General features: G+C 33.0%; 1 protein-coding gene across 3 annotated transcripts in view; it reads right to left on the bottom strand.

The window, feature by feature from the left end:
* LOC106469627 (zinc finger protein 239-like) overlaps window positions 1–13,231 on the bottom strand; it is a 44,443-nt gene extending 31,212 nt beyond the window's left edge. The window contains exons 1-2 of one of the 3 annotated variants that reach the window (XM_022398203.1): window positions 12,944–13,013; window positions 6,961–8,807 (exon numbers count right to left, since the gene is read on the bottom strand). In XM_022398203.1, coding sequence (XP_022253911.1) covers window positions 6,961–6,982 — 22 coding nt within the window. In that variant the 5' untranslated portion in view covers window positions 6,983–8,807; window positions 12,944–13,013. Of the gene's footprint in view, window positions 1–6,960; window positions 8,808–12,943 lie in introns of all 3 variants that reach the window. The other 2 variants (XR_002612884.1, XM_022398204.1) reach the window with 2 other exon arrangements.
* Window positions 13,232–13,431: the final 200 nt, after the last annotated feature.

The following is a 13,431-nucleotide window of genomic DNA, read 5'->3' as shown; positions in this document are numbered from 1 at the left end:
TATATCTGTTTCTAATTAATTGTTATTGTTTTATTGCCCTTTGAAAAGCACTGTAAAGTGTGAAGTACTTAACTAAGACAATGTTAGTAGTATAGATAATAAATTACAGACAAGACTGTCAAACTTTGTAACAAAACCATTGGTAAAACTTCTATATCTAGTTATGTATCATATCAGCACTAATACTTACACACAAAATAACAAATAATAAGAAAACAGGATACTGCCATTAGATTGTTTGTTTGTAGTTAAGCACAAAGCTATACAAAGGGCTATCTGTGCTCTGCCCACATGAGTATCAAAACCTGGTTTCTAATGGTATAATTCTGCAGACATACCACTGTGCCACTGAGAGCGACTGCCATAAGATTCTAGGTTTTCGTATGTATATACAAGTCAGATGCACACATTCTACTTTGTCAGGTCATTCACAGATAATATAGTAGACACAAAAATACCACAGCAAATGGCTATTTATTGAAAACAGTCTAAAAGTTTATTTTAGTATTAATAATGGGTTAATTAAAAATCTAGGTTATAAAGTAAACTCCACAAACTTTTCCCACTCCTGATCATAGTGACAGTTAGAATTCACACTGCATGAGCTCTGAAATCATTAACTTGACCATTCAGACCTCAAAAAATATCAATGAATTCAAATTCCTTGATGTCATACTTCATAGAGATCACTACGATTCCTATTACTAAGCAGTTATGAGCTTTGTATTCAATACAAATACATGTACAAGACATACCAGTACTTTGACAATTTTCATGGACGAGGAAATTATGGAAAATCCTGAGTGAAGAATTAAAAGTTTTATGAAGCTAAATGCATTTTTTCAAGCAATTATGAAAATCAAACATGAAGAGGCATAATCTTAACAAATACTTGTGCTTTTATAAAAATATATGTCATTCATTTTGCATCTCACGTGACTTGTCAAGGTAAAAAAAGATGGCAGATGAATGTGAATTAGTAAAGAACATGATAGCAAGATCTGACATGTTGAGTAATTTGAGGTTAAAGGAAAAGAAACCTGAAGGTGTAATTGAGGATAACGTGGTAGTTTGTCACAGTTTTGATGCAGTTGTGAAATGTTCTGGCAGCACATATTCGTAGACACCATCCACTGTTGATGAAAATGAATGGAACATTATCATGTAAAAACAGTAAAGTTCAACCTTCAGCCAAGGGGTATTGTAATAGTACCATTGTTGCTATAAGCTTTGACAAACAAAACTGGAACCCAGCAACCTAATAGACAATCATTGGTATGTTTGGGAATGTGAACATACAAGTCAACTTCACAGAGAGCAAATGATATCACAAGTATAATGACTAGATTCATAGTAAAGGATCTCAGGTCGTATCACATTGTTGGAAGTAAAGAGTTTTGGGAGCTTGTCATCACACTAGATCCTAAATATACATTACCTTCAAACAAAGCAGTTTTCAGAAGTAATAGCTCCAAAGCTCTACCAGCAAGGTAAGTCAAAAGTCTTGGAAAGCCTTAAGGCAGCCCATCAAGCATATTTCAACGATATAATTTATCTAATTTACAGTGGCATAGAATTTAAGAAAGTTTAAGAAACTATATAAAATTTAAAAAAATAAACATGAAAATAAGTACCTAGTAAATAGCATTCATGTGTTATTAATAAGATATTTTATTATTATGTTAAAAATTATGCCTATTTCAATATTTTGATGGTATACCTTATAAGATCAGTTTGATAATTCAATGCTTTATATTTAAATGTCCATTGTTTTTAAAGATTGCACTGATAAATGATGGGTGGACATCAATGTCAACAGAAATGTACATCATTATTACAGATAGTTTCACAGATGTAAGATAGGAATTACTAAAATTTTGTACTTCAAACACACCCACTCCCAGAATATCATACAGGTAATACTCATAAATACTTAACACAGTTCAGTAACCAATTTAACAAGTTTGTTAAAGAAAAGTCAATGGTGATTACTGACTGGAAAAAGTTTTTTTTAAAGATAAACTAAATAGTAAAAACATTAAAAAATGATCATCACAGGCAAGAATACACCCTATCAAGTTTAAACTTTACTCAAATCAATTTACCTCTCAAAATTTTTCTGGCTTTCTAACTATGCGACAAGAGTTGGTACTCTTGAGTGAAATTGACATTTAACCATTCAGACCATAACGTTATACAATACGTCATTTGATAGATGAGCCCGACTAAGATATGTGAATCATAAAAAAAATACCCAGACAGATGATACATTGTGTTGGAGTGAGAATTGATAACTCAGCTCTGTTAATGAGGCCTGCCTTGGTTGTTTCTAAAAAAAGAATCCAGGTGTGATGTTCTGCCAATTGATGACATGATGCCAGCAATAACCAGACTCCCATGGAATGGTGTGTGTGCACAGGCCTAGAGAAAGGAGGTAACTAGAAAACAACTTGTATGATTCGGTAGAACACATATGGTGCTGATGCTAGTCCAAAGGTCAGAGCCCTGAACAGTAGCACCTGATCCTTGTGCACAAAATGTCTATAGTGGGACACCACATCCACAATCCTAGTAAAAAAATGCCAACTCAGAGTGAGAAATGATTAACTTCTGAACCTTAGAGGATCTAGGAAATTGATATAGACGAGAAAAATCTGGAAGCAAATCTCCTGTCTTCTTGAGCCCAACAAACAATAAAACCTCAGGAGAACTGGTAGGACTCTCTCTCTGTCTCCAGACCAACAAACTCTGATAGCCCCAGAACAAAGTTTTGAAATCCAATGATTTGTGGGAGGTGGAAACACTACAGGTTGGCTGGATAATGGTGGTGAAGATATGAACTGAAAGATTAACCCTGACTCAAGGAACTGTAGTATCCATGGATCCATGGTTAAGGTTTACCACATATCCAAGAATGCTTGGAGCCAAGTCCCAACAGACCCCAAAGGAATACAATAGTCATTGACTGCTGAGTGGCAGAACCTTTGAATATGGACAGAATCTATTTTGGGTATCAATGGACCAAGGGGCTGATGTCAGAGGTCTGGACCCTCAAATAGGGGTGGAACTATGACTCCCTGTAGGAGATGAGAAAAGTTGAGACGCTAACGACAACAGGGATGAATGTAGAAGCTGACAATCGAACCAATGTACATACTAACAATGGTCCCAGCTCGTCATCAATAGACGTGGTAATCCTGAGTCTTCCAACAAAGTTTAGAGGGATAATAAATAACTCCGCACCATATATAGGGTGAGACAAATCCTAGAAAGTTATGATCTATTCAGATTAACTACAGAACCTACTCTAGAATCCCAAATTTCTAGGAGCAGCTGTATTCTTTGAGAGTCAGATTATGCTTCTACCTGGCAGTAGTAGCATGAATCACACAGTTTGACAACCGTGGCAGACAAGGCATGCTTGTTTCTATGTAACTGAGCAGTAATCCTCCCTGCTTGAACTACAATATCAGTGGATGGAAGGAGAACTAAGTTTTCATTCCCAGACCTTTCATCCATCAAAGAGAGTGCAGGCTCAAAAGCAACAGGTGAAAAACCTAAAACATAACACACTCGATGGATCAACTGAAGAAAAGGAGCCCAAGACAGCTGATCCCAAAGTGGTCTCCTGAGAAACCAAAAGAATGAAGGAAGATGCAGGAAAAAGTGAATCTAAATTCTCTTCAGAATGTCCAGGATTGCCCTCAACTGCAGCCTCAGAGCCCCCTGCAGGAACACCATTGAACTGAATATATATGTCTCCATCTCACTATGAATAAGATCACTGACAATCTCAAGTGAGAGTGACTCCCCCCCCCCCAGACCGTGGGAAATAATAATCCAAGATTTCTTGCCATGAACCCACTTGCCACATGAAAAAAAATATATATATTTTATGAAAATCAACCAGGTAACACGAAGAGTTCTCAAATATCTCTAACGATCATAGTACAGAGAAAACCACTAGTGAACGATTTATCGAGAAAAGTGATAATATTATCTGAATGAGGTGCTTATATACAGTACCAGGACAGAGGGTGCATTGACATAGGTGGAGAACATCACATGACAGATATCACCAAGGTCAAATTAGGTGGTGAATAATAAACTGGAGCAAGCAAGAAAAATTCAAACCAATGGTTAGATGGGTAGAGGAAGGAAACCCTGGAGGTAAGCATGTTTTGGAATTAATAAACTATTTGTTGCAGTAAAGTATTTAATGAGTATTATTGAAAGTTTAATCGAAGAACAGTTGCCTGCTCAGACTGAAGAATTTGGCAATTTTAACAGCAAAGTTTTCAAAGGTACTTTTGGTAACCTTGATATAGCCAAGTATCTTAATGATTTAAATTAAAGTGGTTTATTATTGAATCTCAGTCTCCAAGTCAATTCATCAGTTTAACTGTAAACTTCCTCAAGCTAATAACTTATGTTATACACTTGTGACTGTAAACCTAGATTTAAAATAATCTATTTGTCACTAGATTTAAAGTCAAACTCCAACGACTAGCCTACACAGCCTTCCATTACAATTGAAATATTTGAAAACCAAGAGATTGATATGCTTCTTTTTTTTTAACCAACCTCTGATTTCTAACCACAATGGACAAATTAAAAGGAATATGGAAAATGTATCTATCTGCCTTTAACTTGTTTTATGATAATTTTTAAGTTTATTGGTTTTTCAGTATTTTCCTGACTTTCAGCATTTAACTCTTAAGTTTTGTTTACATATATAAATATTCTTCATCAAATCTCTTATTTTTCATCATCCAGCCCAACAGAACAAGTTCTGGTACTGAATGAAAATTTTATTGGGCAGTGACAAGTGGGAGACAAAAAACACATCTGAAATGCTATTTTATTTTTACATACCTTTGATTTTGAGCTGCAATGAACAAATTAAGAGAAATGTGAAAAAAAAAGACACCTGCAACTAACTTGTTTTTGTAATGATTTTTAGTAAATGATTTATCCAAGAAAGAAAGGCACCACTTTACATAATCACTCAGAAATATCTGGATATAGGCCTGTGTATTCAAAACTATAGTGTGAAATACAAATTTGACATTTGCCATGGTTTGTTACGGCAATCCACTAGCTTCAATCGTAACTAAAACTACAAATAAGGCAATGTGAGGTGATTGTATTATTAAATATTCTACTTATTTATCAGGAGTTTTTTGTATAAAATCTTAATCTTGCTATATTTCACAAGGAAAATTAAGTAATAAAAAGAAAAAAATTCATAATATTTTTCTCATGATATTCTTCTTGCTGTCTCTAATGTGGAGGACAGAATGCACGGCAACACGAACCTCTAATAATAATAATATCAAAACAACTTACAGATGTGCTTATTTTAGTTCATTTCATCTAACTTTAACAACATGAAAAATAATTCAACAAAAGTGGCAAAAAGTAGCCAACTGTTAAAAAGATAAATTTTTTATTCATTAAAAACCAATTCAAATCTCATAAATTCTAGTTACAGGTGGTTTGCCTTAAACCTTCATCAAGAGGGTAGTCTTCAAAAAATAACAACAGGTCAAATTCCTATTGAAGACAATTATGATTAGTCTTAACTGTACTAGTACTACATTATATAAATCTTAAGTTATTACATTGAAAAAATATAACATAATCAATGGACAACAAGGGACCATCTGGTCCTTCATGGCTATCACCCTGCCTTTGAAAAAGTAAGATAATTACCCATTATTTGCTTTCCAAGAAAACATCATTTCCTCTCTTAAAATACTTTAAAGTGCTGGCCTTCCATTACTGCCAACAGTAAGTCATTCCATAAGCCAATCACCTCATTACAAAAATAAAATTGTCATAACTGTAACTTAGCTATTTAAAGAAAAGTGCAATAACATAATTATGTCAGGGATACTGCTAAGACTTACTTGAAAGGGGATGAGGTTACAAGGAGGTCGCTACTTAGGGCTAAAAGCTATGCTTAGGTTAATATATAAGGAAAAGCAGACTGGCTGGTTAGACTTGTGGGATCAGTTCAATAAGGAAAAGCTTTTCTGAATGGATGGGTTACATTTAAACAGAGTAGGAGCTAGCTTACTTGCAAGAGCTAATAACTTGCTTTAAGAATAGCTTGATTCTAGGACTAGACAGTGGTGAAGGCCAGGAAATTAAATACAGAAAATGTGCAAAAAAACAACAAGTACAGAAGCAGTTTTAAGAGTAGGCTTAATTATTAAAACTGTAATTTTAGAAGTATAACAAATAGATTACTTTAGAGCAGTAGTCGGAATAGAGGATTTTGATATAAGGAGAATAACTGAAACATGGTTCAATGTTGACAATTTTAATGATACAACGAGGAGGAAGAGTGGCTTTATATGTAAAATGTGAGTCATATCTTATTAAAGTTTAGGATATTAAAGATAATAGCAAGGAGATTGAATTTATTTGGGTTTATTAATTTCTAATAAAGAAATTGTTAAGAGGATGAAGATTGGGGAATGTGTGTGAAAGTGGTCATTGTTCCATTACATTTGATGTTTTACTGCATATAGATATCAAGAATAATGAGATTTTGGTAACAAATTTTATTAGCTCACAAAGAGTACAAGGGATGAAATTCAAGAAAGTATTATAAATTTAAGAAGTTTATACTGACTGTTATAATGGGAGACTTGGAGTATTAAAGAAGGTCAGAGAGAATTGGTCAAATAGGACATTAGAAAATTGAAAAGGGTATATGAAAAAAAATTGACTAAAATGCAAAAATTATCAGAAAGGATTATTTTAAACATTAAGAGCAGGATTAGAAATAAAATTTTATACAAGGAGCAAATGGCTCCTAGACTAAACATTTTGGAAACCAAATCCAGTTGTTTGGTGCCAGTTTAACAGCAAATTATCTGTCTCCAAATTCAGCTCCTTCAGAATACAAGAAAACAAAATTATATAAAAACAAAAAATGTTTGTACTCACTTTGTTTCCTGTGCTGCCTCATTCTTTCTCAATACAGTCTGACTCTGACTTAGTCTGCCTTTCTTGTTCTCTGGGTTATCTGCTGTTCTGCCAATACATCTGTCCTTCTTCTTCATGCTGTTGTTCTTAATCTTTAATGCTTTAAAAGTGAATTCCTTACTTTTGCTTTTTGATAATGTTTCCTAACTCAGTACTCCAAATTAGTTGGAACTTGGCCTTGACTTAAGCCTGGGAACTATATGCAACTATGAAATCTTTCTTATTCATTAGTCTTAGCCAGTGTCACCAACAGTTAAGATGTCTACATCACCTGGCCAGGAAGTGTAGTTTGGTCTTCAACTCCTTTTATTCAACCAAAGCCAGCACTTAACACAAGGCTCTGGGTCAAATAGTTCATGTGAAGGGTCCGCTCTACTGATTCTTACAAGATCTTCAACCATAACCAAGTTAAGTGAGTTGCGTAGCTTGGATGTAATTGTTTTGTGCAGAAAATCCCCATTCAAATTGGGCAGCTCATATCAGCAACACAAGTATCTAGAAGATTTTTGATATCTGTGCAAGACAGCTCTTTTGTTAGTATGACCTCCCATAAATCACCATAAAATTTATTCGTAAACTGACCTTTGACCAAAGTTTTAAGTATTCTGCTTGAACTGCATCAACATTGAATACATTCTTTTCTAAAAGGTCACTGTAAAATTCAGTAAGATTTCTAACTGCTCATCTCCAAAGCTAACAAGACCATCAAGCCATGCATAATGGCAACAAATTTTCAAACACTTTATCACACTGGGTTCTTATGAAACCTTTTATTCTGTGAAAATCTCAAATATTTTGCCACATATGGACACAGGCCCCACCCCTACCTTGACTGTTTTTCAGTCTAAGTCTAAGTTATTTTGGAAAAGCTACTGCTAGAGGCTCTGCCCCTCTTGCTTTCTAAACAATCCTGCTATTATGCACCTGCCTGGGGTTTAGAATTCACATGTTCCAAAAATTTCTCTAGTTTGTCATTTTTAATGGCTTTTCATTCAGATTTTTATTGTCAAAACAAAGTTCTCAATGGCTGCAAAACAATTCTTCTAGAATGTAAGGCTAAACTTTGACACCTCTGAAAAGATATGTCAAAAATGACAAAACCCTACAAAATCAAGTTTTTCTACTTCCTGGACAGCATGCTTTGCTCTTCCCTTAACATCTGTGTTTCTGGAAAACATTCATGTGAAGAGGCACAGCAGTATACTATCCCTATCCAACAGCAAGATTATCATAATTTAACTGAAGAAAAAGAAAACAATGCCCAATAAATAGCCAAAGGTGTCCTAATTGTGCAGCTTAACTCAGCTCCAAAGGCTTTCAAATTGCATTTACTTTTTGAGCTGAAGTGGTAGGTTTTCCACACCAACTACAAATCACACACTTTCTCACTCATTGGAACTAATCCTTGGGCACTTGACATTGCCAATTCAAGCTTATATGGCAAGCAATGAAATTACATAATATGCTGTCCAATCTCACTTTCCAAGAGAGCACCTACCCTCCTGTAACTCCCATACTAACACTGGCACCATTTGCTCTACTTCCAGAAATAAAATAATGTTTCCCTGCAACAGCTGGCCTTGCCTTTATGCAAAACTAGCAATATAATTTCTGTTTTTCATCATTGTAACATAACCAGTCTTAAACTGTCATACAAGTTAGTTTGGCAGTGGTTTTTCCTCGTCTGAACAGAGGCTGTTGCACAATTACCTGTAAATTATCTTCAAAATCTATTGACTTGGAAGACAGAGTCTGTATCTACAGCTGATGCATATACAGCAGTACATGTGCTATATGCTGGAGATAAACTAGAGAAAAAAAATTGATATTTTTTTCTTTTTGACATAATTTTTAATAATCTTTATTAGAGTACACCATTACCAGCAAATTATACATTGGTCTATTGAAGACAGACAATTCATTCATTCTTTCAACACGGTTGGGCCAAATTTTAAATTTCCTGCTGCTGCTTTTTTCTTATTGATCAAGACCCTCTAAAATTTTTTACAGCATTTGAGGTGCATTTTGAATGAAACGTGTAAAACAAATACATTCCAAGTTACATTTAGCTAACAGGGTGGCTGCTCTTTGCAATTGGGATATTTCAGGTGTGGTGAATGCAGTAAACCTAAACAAGTTTATGGGAAAGTGTGAAATATTTGAAGGATAAGAGCTGGTTTTGAGTTTTTAAGTTTAGTTTAATGGATGAGACAGCCTTAATTGACCAATACATTCCTTGTTGTCCTTAAATGTATTAGACTTGTGTCCCCTCATTCTTTTATCTTCAGAATATAGCACAAAGAAAATAAGTTAAGATCTTAAACCTATCCCTTCCTTCCTCTACTTAACCATTTCCAATAAGTCGATACCCTTTCTTAGACAAGGAAAATCAAAATTGTACAGAGTATTTCAAGTGAGCCTAACTAATAATTTGTATAGCAATTATTACCTCTTTTGACTTTTAATCAGTAAGTCTATAAGTACACTCTAAAATTTTAAGTTTTTACAAGAAGCAACAGAACACTACTTTGATGGTGAGTGACTTATCCACCATTGTGCCGAGATCCATTTCTTCAGTCAATCCATTGAGTTTTTTTCCATTTATATGTATGACCCAAATTATGAAAATCCAAAAGCACTACCTTGCGTTTGCTAAAATACTTGTTCAACCTACCAATTGATCCAAGTTATTCTGTAATACCTCAATTTAAACACTGAAGATTTAAGATTATAAACAGACTTTTTCTCTACATTAAAATACTTTTATTGTGAGCTTTTGTCGCTCTTACTGGAGCCTTCATCAGGCAACAATGCACACAGTGAAAAAATTCATTAAACTGTGGAACACTGCTTTAAAATATGTATCTAGGCAAGAGTCATAACAATAATTGACATTGAACAATTAACTGAAGAATTAAATATCATCAGCAAACTTTACTAATTTACTCATTATTTTCCTATCACTATCATTAATGCAAGAAAGAGCAAAGGCCCATAAACAAATTTCTGATGTACTCCACTGGTAACAAGGGCCCAGTTTAACTGAACTCCATTAATAAAACCTTTGGCTTCCTTCCAATCACCCTATAGTCCAATTAATTAGCCTTTCCAAACTTTTGCTGATGTAATTTTCTAAGCTAAGTAAGAAGAATTTATTTATATTAAGAATCAAAATTACTGTTTCTATTATTATTTAGTAGCTGCTGAGAATTTAGTCCATTAGTAAATTACTTATGTGTAACTAGGGATATGGTGTACATTATAATATTGTAGCTGTCGTACTATTAAATAATATCAGTATGCATTAGTGAATAGAGAATTTCAGTGTTAGATTTATCCTCAATTTAATCTATAAGCTTTGAAAGAGCTTAATTTTAGTTAAGTGTACAAGAGTACATTTGTAACATAAAATAAAAAATGGTAAAACTTCAACATGGTTAGAGATGGTTCAGAAATAAGTGAGGTGGAATTTATAGAACATGACAGATGCCAAGTATGGGTTTATATTTGGGCTTAAATGCAACTTTAAGGAAGCTTGGAAAATATAATACACCACACTTAGAGATAGCTCTAGGGAAAGTTTCATTACTGAACTATTAAGGGGGGGGGGGATAGCAGAAATAAAACATACAGTAAAATGTAATAATCCTCAGATCTGTATATTATAGTCACTACAGATTAAAAATCTTGTCAGAAAACAAAATTTTAGTAGCTTTCAAAAAGAAAAAAATTCACATAAAAAAATTTTCAGTAATGAAAATAACACGTTTCCTTATATTAATACTATATAAAATCATTATATAGGGACCAGCACTTAAGTTGTGTTCAAAGGTTTGTTTGCTAACCAGAAATTCAAGGATAGTTCAAACATATTAAGGTGGAACATAAAGCATTCAAGTAATGTTAGAAATTTTTACTATTGTCATCAAAACCACTTAATGTTTGAATAGTATTCAAAAATTGAATGTCACTCATATGAAAAATTGGATCTTTTGACTTGCATAATGCCCATTACTTAACCAAAAGTTATGTTAAAAAACCCAGACATACCACCAAAATGTTATGTATAACAGTACCCTTTATGCATTGTAGTAGACTGTAGTTGTAAAGCACAAAAGAATATGTTACTGGCTGCATTGTTTCAATAAAATGCACTGAATGCTTACTCTACTAGACATAAGAGAAGTGTTTTTTTAAACAATAGATTCTTTTAACAGCTGCATTGTCTCTTCTTTAGCTTTTGTTATAGTGTATGGTTGGTATTAATTTTCTAAGTAAAGTGTTACTTTTACCCTGTTCTGTTTTGCTGTTTATTCATTCATTTTGCTGATGCTTTTATCCAAGTCATACATTTATTTTATCAACAGTGTTGTTAAATTGTGACTGATAATAACACAGTATTGTAACTTTTTGTGATAGTTGGAGGTTTATATTTGTTTTTGTTTCTTTTATCAAACTGTTAATGTTACCCTGTTATGTTTTACTCTTTATTTATTATGTTTAACTATGTTTAATTAATCTACAATTTGAAGTTAAAAAGACTATGCCTGTTTACCTGCTTGAAAAGGTGATTGTTAAATTAAGATTTATTTAAGTCAGCTAGAGTTCTTTTAATTGGCTACAGTAGGATGTTCTTGCAATGCAAGTTAACTGAGTATGTAACTGTATGAGTATCACACATACCATTAAATACACTTACATACACACTGCAGTTTTTTTATTATTTAGAATATAAAAACATGATTGCTGTTCTATGTAGTATATTTTTAGACTATATGTGAATGTTTTATTTCATTTATATATGGATTACCTGTAAAATAAAAGGTTATAACATCAATTATAAACATAGTTATAGTGATGCCATCCGTAAATTATGCAAATTAGTACTATCAAAGATTTGAAGGTAAAAACTACCATTTGTTACAGCCCTACTAGCTCCCTAAAATATATTATGGTAGGCCAATATATGTTATTTTTCACATTCACAGTGAAAACTTAATAATAAGGCTACCATATAAATAACATTTTAAAAATAGTTCTGGCGATGTACTTTATCCTGAACATTCTTAATAAACATATGTTGCTGAGTATGTAGCCTATCAACTAAATAACTGGTGCCTGCTACTTAGCTTATACTTGAAAAAGCCATCAGTGACTATCTAGCCACTATAATTTATAAAGCCGCCCCCCCCCCAAAAAAAAAGTCAGTAAACAGACCTTTAATCATCAGGCTTCTAAAGATCAAAAGTTAAACCTATCCTTGTTCTTAATAATAATAATATTCATGTTTCTATATTCTACCTTTACATTTCATCACTCAAACAGGTAATTCGTAGCACAAGAACTTGAAGAAGGCTATACTGTATAACCCTTAAAAATTAAAATAAATTAACATGAACTAGTTAGACTTTAAATGTGTTGCACTTGTAAAGTTGTGCTTGTGAACCAATAGTAATAGTACTACTTTCAGTACAGACAATTTCAACTTGTTCAAGTTAAAACAAGTTGAACTTGGAAAATATTTGGTTTTAAAGTTGAAAAACGCTATATTATACATACTTAAATATAATTGATAATAGTACTACCACTGCTACAGAATAATACATACAATAATATTATTTAATAATATCAAATAATTAAATATAACTGAAGTTGTGATGTGAACTTTAGCTTAGCTTTAAATCTAAGTGCAAATTACATGAATTATGTTTATCATAAATTAGTTACATTCTTCGTTCTTACAAGTTACAGTTCCAACTACAAGTTCGACTTACAACAGTACAACTTGCAAGTTACAATGTTGATTGATGGTGTTACGTAAGTTATTGTTAAATTAAAAACATATGATACTGAAAAAATACTCAAGTACAAAATAGATATTTTACAATAAACAGATGGATAAATAAGCATAAAACTATCACAAGTAAAAATTATATACGCATACCTGGAAAGGCTGCTGGAAAAACAAAAGTCGGTGTACAAACAACATGCTCAGGAGTAGAAGCCATTTTTACCTTCTAATTAGACTGCCACCTAATTTTGCGCGAAGAAGCACTTTGCAAAGTTAATTTGACATTTCGAGTTTATATGGACCATTCGTAAACAAACCTTTATATATTTATATAAGATTTCGTTAGGGTTTACAGCATATATTTCTAGAGAGTTTTTATAAATATGGAGAACTACATATCAGAAATGGTATTAGGAAGAACTTGCACATTTAATAGTTCATTTGATTTGCTCTAGTATGTTAAATACATAAATATTTTGTTATATAAGTTTCATAGCCTGGAAAGAAAAGTATTTATTTGGTTATTTTCAAAAGACGAACCCCTGGTGAGTCAGCAATAAGTATGAGGGCTTATAACATTAAAAAATTGGGTTTCGATACACGCAAAAGGCAGAGCACAGATAGCCCAACATGTAGCATTG

This window comes from Limulus polyphemus, unplaced genomic scaffold (genome assembly GCF_000517525.1).
Source record: "Limulus polyphemus unplaced genomic scaffold, Limulus_polyphemus-2.1.2 Scaffold3579, whole genome shotgun sequence".
Lineage (NCBI taxonomy): Eukaryota > Metazoa > Arthropoda > Merostomata > Xiphosura > Limulidae > Limulus > Limulus polyphemus.
Note: the sequence above shows the minus strand (reverse complement) of the source record. Positions and strands in the feature narration are given on the sequence as shown.